Here is a 19,584-nt window from a genome sequence, read left to right as displayed (position 1 = left end):
GGAGGCGCTGGGATACAGCTCAGTTGGTAGACTGTCAAGCATACAGGAAACCCTGGGTTCAATTCCCAGCACCACATAAAACCAGGTGCTAGGGCTCACATCTGTAATCCCAACCCTGGGCAGGTAGATGCCAAAGGTCAGAAGTTCAAGGTCATACTCAGCTTCACAGCAAGTTCTAGTGCATCCTGGACTAGATTCTGTGTCAAACAAGGAACAATTTCCAAGCCCCACTTTGAGACACCGCCTGGTACTACAGACAACACATAGTAGGTCCTCTGAGAACCTGGGCTGTGCTCTTCCCACCCTCACATGAGTTAGCAGACATCGTGACCACATTGTGTGCAAAAGAGCCTTCAACAACAGTGTGTCTCAGTGAATTTGGTCATCATGGGACATTTTTAACTTTTGCATCGGAGACGCTGGGCACTATTGGCATCAAGTGCACAGAGACCAAGGATGCTACTGACTCTACAATGCACAAGCCAGTTCTCCCACAACAAAGAAATATCTGGTCCAAAAAGTCAATATCTTGGAGGCTGAGAAGGCCTGGGATAAGGAGAGAAAATCAATCAGGCAAGCATTAGCATGCCAGGTACCATGCTGGACTCAGCTCAAGAAGTCCTCTTTAGAGCCGGCAAGCATATATTATTTTATCTTCACCCTCAACAGGAAGAAGATAGGATCTTTCTGACCATCTCACAGTATGTTTCCAACAGCATCCATAAATAGACACACAACTGGGGATTAGCTCAGTGGTAAAGCATTAGCCTAGCATGCCTAAGGCCCAGGCTCCATTCCCAGGGCCACAAAAAAGAATGCATGAATACAAATGGACAGACGTTTTCAATAAATAGCCCGCAGGTACTCCCAAAACACAGTTTTATCAAGTAGCAAATACCAGCACAATGGGCACTGTGAGGACCATGTCTCAGGGCTGTCTGAAGTACTCTATGTCCATGGCCCTAAGCCTTATATCACCCCACCTAAGTCCTGGAATCAACTGGCATCCAGAACTGCAGCCACTTGCCAAGGTTGCAAGTCCAGCCAGGAAGGACAGAGCACTCACTCTTGGGAACCCTCGCTTTGATCTGCCCAGCTCTGAAAACAGCAGGGCTCATGGTACCTGGAGAGTCCAGGATGGAGGCTAAAGGAGGAAGGCACCCATGAGGAGTGACGGGAGCAGGGGACAGAGTGTTCCCACCAACCCACGTTGACCTTTTCTGGATCTTCTAGCTCAGATGTAGAAAGTGAATCTGCATGTAATCTTTCCTTTCCACACTGTGAAGAACGAGTTCAAATTGTTCTAGATACAGTGACAAAGTGCTTGCAGTGAAGATGCAGTGTGTCCCCAAGACACACCCTCTGTGAGTGCAACCACAAAGACAACAGTAGAGGTTGGGGCTTCCACAGGGCCTGAGAGCACCCCCAGCTGCTGAGGATGGCTGGATCTTGACCTTGATCATGGGGCTGTTGCAGGGACCAAGTTCAGTGAGGAGTTTAAAAACTCATGCTCAATAAATCCTAGCAGTAACTCAATCTTCATCATTGTACCTGTCCATGGAGTGGACAGTGCTCAGTATCGCTTCCCAGGAACACACTGGCCAGCCTCAATTACCTGCTGCTCCTCCCCAACCCCAGGCAGGTCAGACCACTAAGTGAAAATTCAGACAACATGGGCTGGTGATGATGCTCAGTTGGCAGAGCGCTTGCCTAGCAGCACAAAACCCTGGGTTCGATCTCCAGCAGCACATTAAACCCCCTGTGGTGGTGCACACCTATAACTCCAGCATTTGGCAGGCTGAGACAGGAGGATTGCTGGGAGTGTGAGGTCAACCTTATCTCAACCAAGCAAGGTTCAAACGACCGTCATAAAACCCCTTCCCTGATGATCGCTTCCTCAGACTGGGATTCCTCTGTGAAATACCATGACTTTCCACATCAGATCGTTCTTTGCTAGTAGGAAGCTGTCCTGGGTGGTAACAACCACTGGCTGCTGCTCACCAAATGGCAGCAGCCCTCTTTCCTCCCCAGATGCAAAACCAAAGCTAGCTCTGCCAAATCTCAGGCTGAGAATTTGTTTTTCGATGTCCCCCTAACACTCGCCTTTTCAATATTATGTTCTTCAATAATAATTTATTAAAAAAAAAGAAAAAGAAAAACAATCCCAGGAGGATTCCAGACTGACAACTATCAAATCTTTACTGGGAATATTTCTTCTTCCCAGAAGCAACCTGAACCAGGATATTAAAGTTCCATCCAGATCCTTTCGGCAGGAAAAAAAAAAAAGTCAACCTTTCTGCTAGGAACGGCAGGGCTCCCTGTTTGCTTCCAAAATTGTCCTTGTAAAGACTCCCTAGGGTGCATCGTGCATCACCTCCAGCACAGCCTCACAAGGTCAGGTTCCTGGTTCCCGCAGTAACGCTGCAGAGTCACCAGCAACCTCAAGCCGCCTGCAACGTCTCCTCTCACCACTGGGTGGCAGGAGCGTGCTTCCCGGCGCTCCGCCCTTTCGTTCTGCCAGAGACGTGGTGACAGGCCATCTCATCAGAGCTCCGCGGCCCAGCAACCCCGAACAAAGAACAGCGATAATGATCAGCTAAATTGGAAAGCTGTTGGAATGGGATTCTCTTTACTCGGGCAATTATTAATAAATGAAAGCACAGGAAAGACCGGGGAGAAAAGGGATCATTTAATTAAAGTTCTAATGAAAATTAAGCCATTCCAGAAATAGAAATGGTGTTTATACTGTTCCCATTTGAACTGACCCAGCTAAGGCCCTGTTTGCACAAAACAGTGGCTGGACTGATTCTGCAGGGCAGGGACAAATTGTCCTCCATTGCAGATCCTCGAAGGGCTGCCAGCCTAAGTGGTAGCCTGTCCTACAAGCTGCACCTGAGACAATACTAGCTTAGTGATGCTGAGACAGGAGGATTGCCACCTGCGCTACAGAGCAAGGCCCTGTCTTAATAAAAAGAGTGAGGAAGTAGATAAAAAGGATTGAGCATAATCTGCCTCTCTCTGGAGTAGACCCAGGGCCAGTCTCAGTCTGGAGTGGGCACAGTACTTAGCTTCTGCATGGTGACGTAAGCAATCAGACAGCATGATCCCAACAGCACCAGGCATGGGACAAACGTCCACCCACTGTGTGTGAAGGTGACAATGTCAAGCCATTCATTCATTCATCACCTCTCCTAGAATGCCAGGCTGGGGAAAAGGAGGTGGTTATGGGACTGAGAGGGTGTGCTGGGAGGTCATTTGGGGAACACTGATGGGGGGGCAGCAGGCCCATCTCCCAAAGAAGCCTAGCTTGTGTGTCCATCTTGGGGACAACATGGGAAAAGCTATTGTCCAAACGCCCAACAGTTGGGCCAAGCAGAAGGGCTCTAAAGCCACCTAAGTCTGTGTAGATCAGGCTACTGTCACCTTTTCTAAGTCACCTCAAAACCACACCAGGAGTGACAGCCCTACCAAGGAGGACCTGACCCCAGGTGTAGACCCACACACACACACACCATGTGCACTTGACACAGAGGCTGAGAGGCTGCAGATGCAAAGATGGGAAGATTGATACTTTGTTTTGTTTAACTAACAAAAAAAGTTAAAACCCTGGCTAAGAATGCTGTGGGCCTTGACTCATCCATCCACAGTCTCCTGGGAATAAGAGTGAAATATGCCCATTGCCAGTGCTCTGAGCTCCAGTTGTGTGTGTAGCTGGTGAGTAGAGGCCTAGCCAGGCCAGGCCTCCAACCCTTTGCCTCTCGGGTTTACTTCAAGCCACACTGGAGAGACATGAAGCCAAACAGAGCGGGGTCATGCCTGTCTCTTGGGGCATCATTCATGTGCCTGGCCCAGTCTCTAATACCCAGGTCACTTTAAAAAGAACAAACACGTACCTATAAACTACACAGTAAGTGCATGTTTATGACAGGAAATGGAGCAAAGAATGGCCCCAAACTATTAACATTCTTATGCTTTCTATCCATGTAGGTATTGTTAATAAAGATAAAATCCCACTCTGAACATACATCTTACTTTTAATATGATGTGGTGACGATTTCCTCATTCTTTATGAATACTTATTTTTAATGATTATAGAAAAGCTTAACCTTCGGAAGAGCCATAATTTCTTTGAACTATAGAATTAATGCACTATGTGAATTTTGGGCACATACTAAGTTCCTACTGTTTTCCAGTACTGTGACTATGGCTGCAATTAGCCGTTTTGTGCAGAACTTACTGGCTGCTAATTTCCCCTTTACACGGATGCCTGGTTGTGGAATCCCTAGCTTAACTACTGTGCACACAAGCTTTCTTTATACCCTGCAGAATATCAACCATAAACATCACTTAGAAAAGACCTAGGATGATGTCACTTCACTGGGACTTGATAGACTAGAACACAAGGACCAAAGATTCTTTAAGCACCCTGGACAGGCAGAAATCTGGGGTCTCATGGACTGAAGTCCAGACCTGGGTTTACACTGCATCTTACAGTTTCAGCTTGAAAATCACTTAGCCACCTAAGAAAAAAAAAAAAGGTCATGTCATCCGGCATCTGTAATTCATAGGGCTCTATTTAGGAAGGACGGAAATGTTACTTATGAAACAGCCTTGCGGACTGGAAAGCAGTTAGCACTGAGGTAAGTCCTTTGCCTTACAAGGCATGCATATTTGGACTCACTTATGCTCAAGGTTTTTCACCTGTAAAATGCAAACAATGAAGGAGTGCCTTTGTAGGCTTGTTGTCCATATTCATGGGGGCAATTCAGTGAGAGAGCTTCTCAGAGAGATCAGGGTACAGTGAAGTTGGCTGGGTTTTAGTATGCTGTATGGATAATAGTAGACCTTATTGGTAAAGGATTGTGTGTTCCTGAAGACTCCCACTTGGAGGACAGTCAGAGGACACTGACCATGTGGTCCCTCAGGCAGGCTCTGGAAAGCATCCTTGGAGCCTGAATCCAGGCAACAGCTCGATCCAGCACTTACTTGTAGAATGGGACTTCCCTTCCAGCCACAGTCTGGCAAAGACAAGCAGGGCTCTGAAGGCCTATGGCATGAGGTGTCTCCACTCCAGACTGCAGTTCCTGGAAAGTGTGCTTGCTCTAAACTTGGCAGATGTTTCCAGGAAGACATTCTGGCAGCTGATTGCTGGTTGTGATTCTGGGAAGAGCTACCAAGTGGGTCCCTCCAAGATTTCACAGATTATTAGTGGTAACTGCTGCATGGGGCAAAGAAGGGGGCCCACTCCATTCCAAAACTGCTATTCTGAAAGGGGAGAGGGTGTTGCTCGATGGAGGATCACATGTCTGGGTTCAGTGCCCAACAGCAAGAAAAACAAAAAGGAAGTGAGCAGCTTCCAGCCTGGCAGTTCCCACCTTGGCCTGGACCTGAGCAAAAACTGTTTCTTTTTTGAGACAGGATCTCATGTAACCCACACGGCCCAAAACTTGCTATGCAGTCAAGGATGACTTTGAACTTCCATTCCTGCAGCCTCTACCTCCAGGGTGCTGGGATGATCACAGGCATGTGCTGCCACACCAAGTTTATGCCGTGGTGTGTGTGCCTCAGACTCAGTGTTTCATGCCTGACAGGGAAATACTCTGTCAACTCAGGTACATCCTAAGTCCAGATCTAAGAAATTTTTGAAATACTGATCCCTTGACTCACCACCACAGTCTACTTTTAATTCATCAGGATTGTTCCTTAAGTGATATTGCTCATTCCCGGCGATTCTGATAAGCAGCTGTCAGGTTGGGGTGCCACTGTCTTACCCGGAGAAAACTATTCATTTATTCCATGGAATATATGTTTAATGATGCAAAGGTGTGTTGCATTTGATTAACTCTGTGAAGCTATGTTACTTTGCCTGTCTAAAAACACCTGATTGGTCTAATAAAGAGCTGAGTAGCCAATAGCAAGACAGAAGAGAGAAATAGGCAGGTTAGCATGCAGCGATAATAAATAGAGAAGCAACCTAGGAAGAAGAGGTGAGTGAGGAGCGAGAAAAGGGGAGGAGAACACCGGGGCCAGCCACCCAGCCACCCAGCCACCCAGCCAGACATGGAGTAAGAAGGAGGAAAGAAAGATAGAATTTAAAAAGGGAAAAACCCAGAGGCAAAATGTAGTTAAAGAGAAGTGGGATAATTTAAGTTAGAAAAGCTGGCTAGAAACAAGCCAGTCAAAGGCTGGGCATTCATAAGCAAGAATAAGTCTCCATGTATTTATTTGGGAGCTGAGTGGTGGGCCCCCAAAGAGTAAAGAGTAAAAAAAAAACAAAACTACATTTTGGTATTCAAATGTGAGGCCTGAATTTCCACACAGGGCCTGCGAAAGCTAAAAGGAAAAAAAAAAAGATACAGCTCCTTTAAAAAACTCTGCCTTACAGTAGAGCGCTTTAACAGCCTTCTTCATGCTAAGTAGAAACAAAAAACTAAGGAAAAAATGCCTGCCACAGTGCAGGGCCCTGGCATTCTGGAGCTGGGGGGTTGAATGTAGTTCTGGGTCACCTACCTCCATGGTAGCAAGCTTTAGGCTTGGCTTTCATGGACCCGAGGAGGGGGCAGAGCCCCCAAAGAGATTTAAAAAAAAAAAAAAAAAAAAAAAAAAAAAAAAAAACAAAGCTACAAAGAGGGGAATAGTAAGAGGACACTGAGTCCCACAGATCCTGAGGGACACTTAACCTTAGTCATGTATTCAGAGTGGAATCTTGTACTCAGGAGGCTGTGCAAGCCCCCAGGCCCCATTCCTGAGCACTTCCAGACGTGAAGGGATGCATCTCTATTGTTCCTCTCTTTGGGTTTTACTCAGAACTTCTCCAGGTGGAGTCTGGGTGCAGCATGGGTGTTACATGTATGTCTGTGTAAAAGCACTACAGTGTACACTGTGTCCTTAGCTATAGTATGATATCTTGAGATTATAGGAGGTATAGTGATTTCAGTGAGAGATGTCCCCTGTAGACCCATGTACTTGTCCCCAGGTGGTGGTGCTGTTTGGGGAGGTTTATGAGGTGTGGCCTTGCTAGAGGAACAGGCTTGAGGGTTTATAGCATTGCCTCATGTAATGGTTTGAATATGAATGACCCCTATGGGCTCATACATTTAAATGCTTAGTCATCAGGGAGTGGCACTACTTGAGAAGGATTAGGAGGTGTGGTTTTGTTGGAGTAGGTGTGGCCTTGTTAGAGGAAGTGTGTCACTGTGGTGGGTTTTGAGGTTTCAAAAGCCCACACCAGGCCTAGTCTCTGTCTTCCTGCTGCCTGTTGTAGCTTCAAGATATCATCCCATATCTAAGGACACAGTTTACACTGTAGTGCTTTTACACACACACACACACACACACACACACACACACACACACACACACGCACGCGCGCGCCACACCCAGCCTCCACCTGGAGAAGTTCTGAATGAGACCAAAAGAGAGGAACAATAGAGATGCGTCCCTTCAGTCCAAACTCTGCACACCTGGGGATCTGGATGTAGAACTCTCACCTACTTCTCCAACACCATGTCTGCCTGCATGCTGACATTTTTCCCACCCTGATGGGAAACTAAACTTCTGAAACTATAAGCAAGCCCCCAGTTAAACGCTTTCTTTTGTAAGAGTTGCCATGGTCATGGTGTCTCTTCACAGCATTAGAACGCTTACTAAGAAACCCCATTTCCAGTTTGTTCTCTGTTTCCTGATGTGATTGATGCCTGCCAATTGTTGCTGGACCTTCCCTCACAATGGAACCATAAGACAAAATACACTCATTTTTCCAAAACTCACCTCTAGCCATGGTGTTTTATCATAGCAACAAAAAGTAACTAATACAGGAAGGAAGAACTCACTTTATGCTGTTCACACACCCACAGGGGCAAATAGTGTCCAAGTTTTGCAAAGTATGGGCTCTGTAGGGGAAAGAACTGTTTGGGGAAGCGAGTGAGCATTACCAACAGATCACAGAGATCATGTACAGCTGGCCTCAGAGAGAACCCACCTTACATGGAAAACCATGTTATCCTGGGAGAGAGCTCTTGCTTATAGGTACCTATTAAACTGACCATAGTTTCCCAAAGTGACTAACACTATCCACCCCCCACCGCAGCTGCCACAGATGTAACACTGTCACTGCTGCTGTCATATATCCCCCCCCATCTTTTCTCTAGTCAACATAAGGAAGTAGAGTACAGAATACAGAACAGTAATTATTTCTATTTCCCGAGTCTCCCGGCATTCACTCTTTCCTTCCACCCAATAAGCTGAAAATGTATTCCCAGACTCCTGGATCCCATGTATTTCACACACCCAGTACAATTTTCCTCTCTCCCCATAGCAGGCAGCCCTCTCCCTGGTCCTTGTACTATGTGCATTTCTAGCAGAGTCTGGGTCAGAGTCTGCACACAGAGCTCAGGAATCGCTTGTGTGGGGTTCCTGGAGTCTAAAACCTGTGCCATTGTTTTGAGAAGTCTGCCAAGGAGGCTCTTGGCAAAAAAAAAAAAAAAAAAAAAAAAAAAAGGCCAAGGAGTGTTCCTAACTCCCTCCCAGATCACACAGCTGGGCTGACCAGCACTCTGTGAAACAAAACAAAGTCCCAGAGAGACCTTGCATTGGTAAAAATGCAAATTTCCTGGCTTCACCCATTCTAATAAAGCCAGCCTCCCGAGTAGGAGTGTTAACTTGCACATTTAACAAATACACCAGCTCTCTAGGAGCAAACAAGACTTTCCTCTCTCCCAGCCCCTTTTGCCATGAGCTTTAAGTGTGAGAGTTAAGGCTGTCTGGATGTTTGAATTCACCTCTATGTCCCACAACCTAGTACAGGGCCTTCCCTGCATAGTAAGTGCTGAGTATCTGATGAGTGACTGAACTGCATAAGACATACAGCTACATAGGCCCAAACTTACCTAGTAAAAGTCTGGTTTTATCTTTGCATTCTGGCGTGTTCCATGGGTTGTTGCAGGAGCCCCAGGGCAGCACAGATACAAAGGAGGCAAACAGGTAGAAGAGTGTGTAGCAAATGATCACGTTGTAGTATATGGCTATGAGGACGGAGATGATGAGCATCGCAATACCACAGCCTGCAAAGGTGAAGGACCCATGTTCATGTCGTCCCACACCCCACGCCAGACTCACACCCACACAGACGCTCCACACAGGTGGATGCACAGGCAGTGGAGTGGACACTGTCTGCCAGCGAAATGGAGACAATCTGCCCAGGACCCCCACAGTGGCAGATGATCCAGGGAAAAAGGGACAGAGCAGGTCCCCTCCCTAAATCTAGAAGGCGGCAGGGAGGCAGGACCAGGAGGCAGAGGGGAGAACTGCACTCACCCTGTAGAGCTGGGATGGCCTTCCACACGGACACGGGCCCTTGGCTGGCAAACTGGCCCAGCGACACCTCTAGGAAGAAGATGGGCAAGCCAGCCAGTGCTAGCATCATCAGGTAAGGGATGAGGAAAGCACCTTGGGAAGAAAGTGGGAAGGAAGAGTCAGGAGGCATAGCAAGGCTCTGGCCCAACTTAACCCTCTGGACTGGGACTGGGCTCCTTATGATAAGCTGAAGAAGCTTTTGGTGTCCCCGCTTAACAGAAGGCATCCACGGGGCAGTTTGGGGTCTTCTTCCAAAACTCATAGACATATACATTGGAATTCAGTACTTGCTTCAATTTCCTACCAGACAGGAAGTTGTGTGCTAATGGTCTTTTGTTCTTTACAATGCTTCATTTCCCACTCCCACCCCCCAAATTAAGCCCTTCCATGGTTCCATAGATCCATGCCTTTCACTGGAGGCAGACTCTGTGGATTCCCATCAATGCCTAGGCCCTCTAAGGACTTAAGCTCAGCTAAACTGGAATTAGAAAGCCTCCTGTAGGGTAATCCAAGGGAATCACACCCCTTCACCGCCCCCAGCCCCTCCAGAGCTTGGCTGCTCTTCCTGAGGACAGCTGGATGGATGGCCACTCATCCAGCCAAGTTCCTGCCCACACCACCACCACAGGTGACATCACCTTTGCAAACTCAACTTCCTTCTCCTTGTAGAGTTCACTTCTCAGCCCTCCTTCTGGGGAGAAGTCTTCCCACAGTCCCTTGCCCCAAGTGTCCTTCTCTTCAGAATATTTATGTGGCTGTCTTGTCTAGACTGTGAGCCCCCAGAAGTGATTCTCCTTCAACTTGATTCCTCAGAAGGCCCAGAGGAAGAGGCAGGGCCCCTACTGCCTTTCTGGGTTCTGGGCAGTTCTTTTTCTGCAAGGATTCCAGGCCTGGAGGGAATTGCCAGGGAATACCCTCACAGGAGGCAAGGTCAATTTGGGGAGTAGAGATAACAGAGTCCAGAAGACTGCCCAGTTGAGGAAACCACTTCCCTCCTCTTTCCCCTGACTTCTTCCGGGTTGGTCCCACAGAAGGGCGTTTCCTGCCAGAGCCTCCAGGAGGGAAGGTCCCAGCAGCTGCTAGGAACTACTAGGGTGTAGGCTTGGGCTCCTCTTCTACTCTCTCTGGATAGACATTTTTTAAGATAAAATAAAAATGTTCATTGTGCGACCCTTCCTGTCCTGAGGAGGTAGAGCCGAGCTCCCGGCTCTTGCTGCGCGCTGTGGGGCGCCCGAGCCGCACTGCGGACAAAGCCTCGGCTGTTCTCCGCAGCTCCTTAAGGCCCCAGGACCAGGAGAATCAAGGGCAGGCATTTGCACCCGCAAAATTCTCTGCTGGAATCCCTCCCCTCGCTCCATCCCCAACACGCAAACCCCCTTCCAGGTCCTTGCGACCCAAGGACCAGCACCTCCTCCCGCACCCCTGCACTCAGCCCTAGGGATGCCCTGCTTGGGGAAAAAAAAAATAATGGAAACCCAGCTGGGGCGCCTAAGTCCTCTTAGTTTTCCAGAGCACCCCTGATTGCTAACACTCCGCAGGCCTCATTAGTACTTGTCAAGGGCCCTGTTCAAAACTGGAGGTGTGGGGCGTGGAAGAAAGTGTCTTCTATTTTACATCGGAACTGTTTCCTGCTGCAGCACCGGCTCCACTCCAGACACCAAATACCTCCTGACGCGAACCTAAGCCCGGGCCAGAGGACTAGGCGAGGGGCGCGTTTCTTGCACTTTTGGTCCAGTAGAGGTTGAATTCCTGGAGGGTCCTTGTCAGCTGGCCTGGGGCATGCAGCCAGCCCCTCTTCTCGATTTCAGACAACGGACCCTGACTGTGTTTAGTCCCTTCCTGGTGGGTACACCCGAGATCCTGTGAGTTCTAATGCGTGCTCCTTGGCGCCCCCACTCCTCTTTCAAAGGCAGCGTCTTTCACACAGTGAGGACACATGGAAGAAGATTCGTCTTTGCTAAATGACTTAACTAAAATTAAAATACCTCCTGCCTCTTCCCAAGAAGGGGAGTTGGGGTGGGGTGCTCCCAAGGAGCCTCTGATTAGGTACGCCCCACGCTCCCCACTGCTTGCTAGCAGCTTGCGTTCTGCCACGGTTGTTCATTTCGCAGTCTCCAGCCGAGAAGGAGGCTCGCATTTCCCACTTACAACCTTAAGACAAACACAATTCGACCTCCAAGACGGCAGGACATCTAGCTCTAAGGTGCATTTCCTGTGATTAAGTATATGCTTCCTGACTACTCGGCATCTAACTAGAATTCGAACATCCCTGCTTCCCTGTACACTTGGCTGTGCCCCAGTCCCCAGTCTGGGCCAGTGGAGGACCCCTAAAGAGGCCTATGCCTCAGCTGAGCCCCTCTCCACTCTGAAATCCAGTGAGTTCCATTCGCTCCTGCAGTCCGGCCTGCAGAGGAGGACCAGGCTGTCCCAAGCTTCCCTCCCAACCGCTGCCTAAGGTCTTCGGATGCATTCCCCCAACCCTCCAGTGCCCGCCCCCTCCGCAGGCGGAAAGAGCTGAAAAGCCATACCTCCCCCGTTCTGGAAGGCCAGGTAGGGAAACCTCCAAACATTGCCCAGCCCCACTGCGTACCCCACCATGGACAGGATGAAGTCCAGTTTGCTGGACCAGTTCCCTCGGGCCTTATTCTCATCCCCTTGCTCGTCCTCCTGAGGGCGGAAAAGCACATTGTCGGATAGCAGACCCAGGTAGGTCCTCAGCAGGCCCCATTCCGCCCTCCCCCCACAGCTGAGGGTCCTTCCCCCGCAAGCAGACCCCCAATTTCCAACAGAGGATGCATCGGCAAGCAGGATCCCAAATCTGAAGAACGGATGCAACCGCGAGCAGAGCCCTCACCCCTCACCCCTGCACGGAATCTTTTAGCAAGCAGGCCCCCAAGTTTTATTGTAAAGATCCACTTTAATCAGACCTCTGACCCTGTTTCCCAAACCCTACAGTCAGGGCACACCAGCAAGCAGCCTTCCCCAAACCCTGTTCCTGTAAGCAAGCACATCTCTCCCTTCATACCCAACCTCTCATCAGGAGTTCATTTGGCAAGCAGACCCCCCAGTATCATGCCTGGAGTTCCCAGCAAGCAGGTTCCTAACCAATTCCCCCCCCCCCAATTAAAAACAACCCTCACTGCACATCCTTCCTCAGCGCTTTCTTCGAAATGTGTGCCGAAACAAGAATTGCAATGCTTAAAGCCAGCCATAGCCCCTGCCTCACTTTCTCTGCCAAAGCTCCCAGGCAAAACCTGTCCAGTCAGCTAATTTCAAAAGGTGCATCCTTCAAACCTGGAGCAAGGGAAATGGGCAAGACAGAGAACTGGGGTTGGAACAAGAGAGAGAATAGAGAAGATTGATGTGGTAAGAGACAGGCCAGCCAAAACCATGACTTCTGATCTAGCTCTTTCTACTAAGCAAAGGCATCTCCCTGCAAGTGGCTTGGGCTCAGCCTGTGTCCACATCTAGACAAAGGGGAGTGGGGGGGGGGGAGACTCTGAACACCTGTCTCTGAGGCATCTGTCCGCTTAAATAGTCTGTAACTCTCGGGGCTCATGTCTCCAAGCTCATGTGTACCTGATTCTAGAAAGCCTCAGCACAAAGAATGGGGAGGGCACCCTGCCTGAACTCTGAAAGTGTTCCTGACACCCAGACATGGAGGTGCTCCCCAGCCACCCTTCACCTAGCAAGTGCCAGCTGGGAGTACGTCAGGGTCTCCCGGTCACAGAAGATAAAGCAGTGATGGTCAAGAGAGAAGACAGCCTAGGAGCAGGAGAAGAAGGGCTGAATGAGTGTCAGAAGGACTGCAAGGTTGGTACTCTTAGGCCTCTCTGGCCCTTTAAAGTTCCCTTGCTGTTCCTCCCGCACTCTAGCGTCTCCACCCCTAGCCCCACCCTCCAACACAGCTGACAAGGTATGGGAGTTCCAGCTCTTTTTTGTCGCAGTGCAGAGGTAAAGAGAGGTGTGTGAAACATATTTTCTATTCTGCTGCTGGGTCCATGCTGTTAAAAAGCACATAATATACGCAGAACAAGGGTCTAGAAAGAAATGCCCAAAGCAAAGAAACGTGTAGATGTAAGGTTCTTTCCAGTTACCCTGGTAGCTGGATGGCTGAGTTCCTACTATGTACGTTGGGGGAGGGTGGTGATTAGGGACAGGAAGCTCTGGCCCACTCACAGCCTGAGCTCTGGCCACACACCTAGCCCATGAGTCCAAGGTTGAAGGGGAGCTGGAGGAAAGGCAGGCCCTGGAAGGAGAAGAGCTGGAGTCTCTGAAACAGCGTGAGGGAAAGAAGAAATCAGAAAAGGAAGAGAAGCCACTGGGGTGAGACAGAAGCAAGGCCTATGTGGAGGGAAGATTGCCTTTATCACTGGTCCAGAGATGGGGGTCCGCTCTGGAGGCTTTTTCCTATCTCTGGTTAAGGGGTAAATACAGGAGAGATACAAATGGGAAGGGCCTGAACTGAACCGTACGCAAGTGAGAGAGTCTCTGTTAGGGGAAAAATTTAAAAATTAGATACTGAGATTTGGAAGGGCCAAAGTTAAGAGACCCTGATGCTTAATAAACTTCAGCGGCCTCCCATTAAAAGAGTTCACAGGTTTGTAAGTTTGGCTCTCCCAGAAAAACCCTCAGAATAAGCTACATCCACCTCCCATACCACCCCAGGCTTGTCTCCGTGCTTCGTTTTGAATCAGAATTTTGACTTTTGAAGAAACCAAAAGACCCAGACATTGATAAGATGGGGACGTCTGTTGCAAGATGTAGAATCTATCTGCTTTGATTTAGCGGTTCTGCACCGGTTCTACCGCTGAGGCTGAGAAGGGCAAGTCCGAACCTTGCTGGCACGGTCGCTGCACACACACACACACACACACACACACACACACACACACACACACACCAAACCTTAACTGACGGCCTGACCCCCGCCCCCAGCAGTGCGAGCTTCCGAAGCCCCAAAGCTGCCTCCAGCACCCACCACCTGGCATTGCCAACCCATTTCCCCATCAGCATACGTGCACCCACCAGGGCCCAGCTCCCTTCCCGCGGTTGGAGAGCAGCAGGCAGCGGAGCCTCTGGTGACCTGCTTACCGGTATGGCAGTGGTAGCCACGTTGCCTGGAAGCACCGACGCGATGCCATCGGTACCTAACACCACTGTGCTCTGGCTCATGTTCACCCAGCCCACAGCTGGTGTATTGTTGTGCTCCAGCGTGCCCTTGCCCACACTCACGTTCGCGTCCTCCTCCGGGCCACGCAGAGCTGGGATCTTGCAGTGCAGCGCGTTGCCGGCCCCAGCGGCCCCGGAAGGGGGGTTGGCCTGTGCGCTGTGCCCTTCGCTTAAGTCCGGGAGGGCCCCGGAGGTCGCCTGTGCCCTGGGGCTGCTGAGTTTACAAAAGCCTACTCCGGGCTGCTGGGCCTCGCAGGCTCTCGCATCCGCGGACTGGAAAGTTTGGGCGCCGGTGGAAGCCGACCTGGGCACACGTGGCGCCGCGGCTGTAGCCACGGCGGCGGCGGCAGGCAGGTCCTGTTCAGGGCTGGTCCTGGGTGCACGGGGGCTGTCCCGGTGGCCTGGCACTGCTGCCTCCAGGCTGTTGGCTGGTTGCTTATTCATTTCCTTGGAAGTACTGCAGTCCTGCAAACACAACGTCAAGTTCGTGCAAAACAAAAAAAGGTCACGGCAGCGTTAAAAATAAAATATATGCATCTGCATACACAGATGCACGCATTCCAGGTCCAGACACAAAATACACAGGGGAGCAAATGAAATCGGTGTTTCTCAACTCTCCAGTGCCATCTGTAACCCTGGGACATGAAGCCGCTAGTATTTCCCCCCGGTGGAGGATGAACTAAGAAAGAAGCACGAGTGGTTTTGGAAGGGGAAAGGGGGCGGGCAGTGTAGAAATAACCCTACAGACAGGAGCTCCCTGCCCTCTGTGGATTTCAAATCAAAGCTATGGGTACCACATCCTCTTCACCATTGTGGAAAGATTCTTTAATTTTCCGCCCCATTTCCTTTGTCATTCAACAATGCACATTGCCTTTTTTTTTTTTTTTTTCTCCTTTTTCTCATAGACAAGCTGTGATCACAAAACCGATGCTCTGGCCTAGACCAGGGCTGGAAGCCACATGGGTAAATGCAAACTCCAGTATTCCAAGCCTACCTTGGTCGCCCAGGTAGCAAAGTCAAGGATGAAGGGTTTTTATCAAAATATTGCCAACAACAAACAGCCCACCACTGAAACAATAAACCAAATAGAACACACAAAGTAGTAACTAGCTTTGACCCTTACACAATCTACACTTGATTCCAGACCCCTAGAAAGGTATTTGGATCTTGCCAAGTATTTTTATTTTGCTGTCCATTCCTGGGAATTAATATTCTTCTTTCCCCTGATCTTGACTGAGGACCAAAATACACCAATAATTTTCATTAGCTTTCTCCCTTTTAATTTTAAGCGTAAAGACTTGCCAGCAGTAGGTTTTCCTTTGACTTCTTCGTGCTAGTGTTACCTTCCAGAGTTCCACGTTAATATAAATAATTCGTTCACTGTAAAGCTAATCAAGTTACCTTCTCCTCAACCGAAAGCCTCCCTCCCCTTAAACCCGCTTCACAAACGCACAGAGTGAACTTAAGCATAGCAAACCCAATACCTGGGCTCCAGACGGCATTCTCAATAGCTCCTGGACTGAGAGCCACTTGCGGGTGCGCGATCCTGACTTTCAGCACCAGGGACAGTGCCTGGGATCCGTTTTAGGTGCCGCTGAATTCTCAGCTCCACAGACTAAGTAAACCTCTTTCTGCCCTCAGGCAAAGCTCCCAAGTATGAATACAACACCAGGACTTAAACCTTCGAAAATGGTTCTCTGCCTCTCGCCTACTGCACAGATATTTCCAAAAAAGAAATACCCCAAAACGAACCTGCCATCCTGATCCCCACATCCACCTTTCCTCTTAAGAGAAGAAAAGCAAGCACTCACCATGCCTGATGCGGACAACTTGAACCGTAGAGCAAAACCCGCTACTGGACTAGGTTTGGCCCGGGAACAAGAGGCGCTTTCTATATCTCCCCGGGAAAGGCCGGGTTTGCGTCAGTGGAAAGCAAGGTGCCCTTCGTTTGACATCTTCCTGATAATACACGTTTGATAAATCATTACCCCTTTGGATTCGGATTTTAAAGGGACAACAGCCTGGAGTAGGCTGTCCTGTTGTCACTCGGGCAGGAGGGGGCTGCGTGCTTGGCGTGACTCATGTGGGTTGATTACTAAACCAAAGCTGGTGGGAGGGAACAAGAAAAGTTTGCCTCCTCCTAATTAAGGGAAACATGGGAGAGACACGTCCCACTGCGCCGAAGACTCCAAGGCGAGGCGAGGCGCAGCGGCCAACCAAGTACATTGGGCTGTAGTAAGGGAGGGGGTTAAATCGGTCCTCTTCCACCAAATTCGCTTTAGGCCTCCCTGAATCTCATCCAGATTCCAAAGTATCACTCCCCCAAATAATGGCGGGCCTGTCTCAGGTATCCAGCCAGATTTACAATGCCTGTCTCAGGCTAGGGTCCTGCATTTGGTGAGGGTACACTTGGCTTGTCAGTGCATGGAGTCTAGATTCCCACATTCCAACCTTTCTGGCAAGCCAGTCTGGGAAGGACCCCTAGTTTTCGTTCCGTAAACAATTAAATCTAGTTTTTTTGCATCCCTGTTTTGTCTCTGCTAATCCTGGGTACAACTGCTGTTTCTTACTGTATTTTTAGGCTCTTCTGGGGAAAAAATTATGATTTTTTAAAACATCGACTTAGTCCTTCAGCCCCTTACAAACCCATCCTTTCTCCATAGTCCTTTAAATACAAATCCTTTAAAGTCAAGCCTGATTGGAAAGTGCAGTTTTATCCTAAGCCAGGAACTCCAGCAACCCAGGGCAGATCTGGTCCTCTGGGACACCATAAGAAGACAGTCAACCCTAAAATGGGCGGGTGCCAGGGACTAAAATGGCCAAGGTTATGTAAAGGTGGACCGTGGGCTTTACCTAGGGTATTAGGCAACAGCTACAATCACAAAAAGGGAAAGCCCTTTGCAAAGATGTTATTAAGAGACTAGAAGGGGATTCGCAGCAATATGCCTCCCTCCTCTCTTGTCTTGACAGCCTAGCTAGGGAACCGTGGCCTCCCGAATGTGAAGCTTGGAAAGCACGGTGCTGAGCTCAGCGGGGACCTACTGCCTCCGGGTCCGCGCCGTCGCACTCGACTGGGCCGTCTCCCGGCGGAGCCAGGACAAAGCCGCGGCGGCCGAGGGCGCAGGCTGCGGAGGCAGATTGCAGTGGGCGCCGGGGGCGTTGCTGAGACAGCCCTGGTCTCCTCCCTCACCCTTCCAAGACGCCAAAAGTGGTAGATGTCTCTGTGAGCCTGACTCTGCCAGGACAGCCACCTGGATTCAGGGTTTGCACTATTTGGAGACGGAGGTGGTACGGGAAGGGGTGAGTAGGTAGCCAGGGAGCCCTGTCCTTCCAGTGCCTTTTAGGTTCCAGGCAGCCTTTTATAGACGTTTAACTGAACGTTCACTGTTGGGCCAATCTGCAAGGCTTCCATGAAATTATCGCTTTTAAGTTTGCCAACAGCCTTTCAGAAATGATCCCAATGTTAACGCTATGAAGCTAAGGTCAGAAGATGTATTTTGAACCGCCTCCCCCAAGAGGTTACTTAACCCCTCCACAGCCTATCACCTGCGCCAGACACCTACTCAACCAAGAAATGGGGAAGGTCTCAGAGGAGGAATAAGGGGCTGAGGGGGACTCTGGGGGACTCTGGCAGGAGGCGGCTCTGGAGGCGATGACAACTCCGGAATCTCTCCCCCCGCCCCGCTGCCCCACCCCCCCAAAAAGTATCTACTCTTCTTCAGAAACAGACTCCAGATTCCCAAGAAGGGAAATGGATAAATGTGGAGGGCAGCCTTGGCCTCAATGGGGTAGTGAGCTCCGCACCTAGTTAGATTTGTGTCTGACTCTGTGGTCCATGGGCCACTTTGACAGCAAATAGTCACGACTTCAAAGCCTCTGGCCAGTCTCCAATTTTGCATTCGAGCAGCCCCCGCCAAACACTTGACGTGGACTGGACTGAATGCGCCTGGCCAGTACGGAGGGCTGCGCCGAGGTGGCCGAGTCGTGAAGGACTTCTCCCTCCCCGCCACCCCGCTCCAACCCCCACCCCCCGCTACGTTGTCGCTGAGCGTGAGTGATGCCCAGCGCCCCCGCTCAGTCTCCAGACCTGACGTGTCGCCTGGTCAAGTGCGCATTTGGGTTAGCATGGGGCTAATCAGGCCCTGCAGAGGCGGGTGACGTGCAGGAGCGCTACAGCTCAGGCTCCACAAAGGCCCCCTCCTCCAGCCGCAAGATTCCAGAAAGGAGGGGCTGCAGATAGAGCGGAGGAAGGGCTCAGAGACCTGACAACGAGAGGGAGGAAATGCTCTGAAAGGACAGTGACCAGCCAAAAAAGCTGTACCCCCGCCCAACCCAGTGAAGTAGAGGCCTGGCCCTGGGGCGCATCATCTGGAGTCCAGTTGTGTGTCAGCGCCCGTGAAGCTCAAAGGCTGGGGCTGCAGAATTAAATAAAATTAATAAATTAATTAAAAAGCAGAAATGGGCGGGGTGAAAAGTCTGTCACCCACCCCACATAGGCTTCCACCCCCTGCCTCCTCTGCCGGCTGTTCAGAGTGATAATCTGGGCCGGTGCACACCACAGCCAAGGAGGCTGTAAATCCGCATCCATCAGTGCGCAGCCATTCGGTGGGAATTAGCCAGTCGCTATGGCCTTAATTACTTTGTCAAAGATGAAAAATAGTAATTGATTTTGTCCTCTATCACTTGCCCCTCTCCCCTCCTTCCCTGTAGATAAGCAAATAAATAGCTATTTGCGAAGACCATGTCCACCACCCGGCTGGGGCAGCCTGGTGGAAAGAGAACTGTCTGGCTCTAGCACTGAGGCTGGCTCCTGTGCAGCTGGAAATCGGGCGGAGAGCACCCAGAGGACAGCCACGCTGAGCCAAGTCGCTGCCCTCCTTCTCCCCAGAAGGAAGAGAGGAGGGGAAAGAAAGGGTGTTTTACAGCAGGCTCTGCTTCCTGGGGACTCGGTGCAAGGAAGAACCCGCAGTGTGATTCATCAGAAAGGCCGGGGAACTTGTCTGGGGTCTGCAGGCAGAGCTGGAATTGGAACCGGGAATCCGTGTGGATTCCAGCCTA

The 19,584-nt window shown here is 50.1% G+C and overlaps 1 protein-coding gene across 1 annotated transcript in view; it reads right to left on the bottom strand.

Moving 5' to 3' along the window:
• The window catches only part of Slc6a5 (solute carrier family 6 member 5), a 49,656-nt gene extending 34,671 nt beyond the window's left edge, over positions 1 to 14,985 (bottom strand). The window contains exons 1-4 of the mRNA XM_059253363.1: positions 14,449 to 14,985; positions 11,883 to 12,021; positions 9,316 to 9,447; positions 8,889 to 9,062 (exon numbers count right to left, since the gene is read on the bottom strand). Coding sequence (XP_059109346.1) covers positions 8,889 to 9,062; positions 9,316 to 9,447; positions 11,883 to 12,021; positions 14,449 to 14,970 — 967 coding nt within the window. The 5' untranslated portion in view covers positions 14,971 to 14,985. The remainder of the gene's footprint in view (positions 1 to 8,888; positions 9,063 to 9,315; positions 9,448 to 11,882; positions 12,022 to 14,448) is intronic.
• Positions 14,986 to 19,584: the final 4,599 nt, after the last annotated feature.

The sequence above is a fragment of the Peromyscus eremicus genome, chromosome 1 (genome assembly GCF_949786415.1).
Source record: "Peromyscus eremicus chromosome 1, PerEre_H2_v1, whole genome shotgun sequence".
In the NCBI taxonomy this organism is placed as follows: domain Eukaryota; kingdom Metazoa; phylum Chordata; class Mammalia; order Rodentia; family Cricetidae; genus Peromyscus; species Peromyscus eremicus.
The sequence above is the reverse complement of the archived record's forward strand: the minus strand, read 5'-3'. Positions and strand labels throughout refer to the sequence as shown.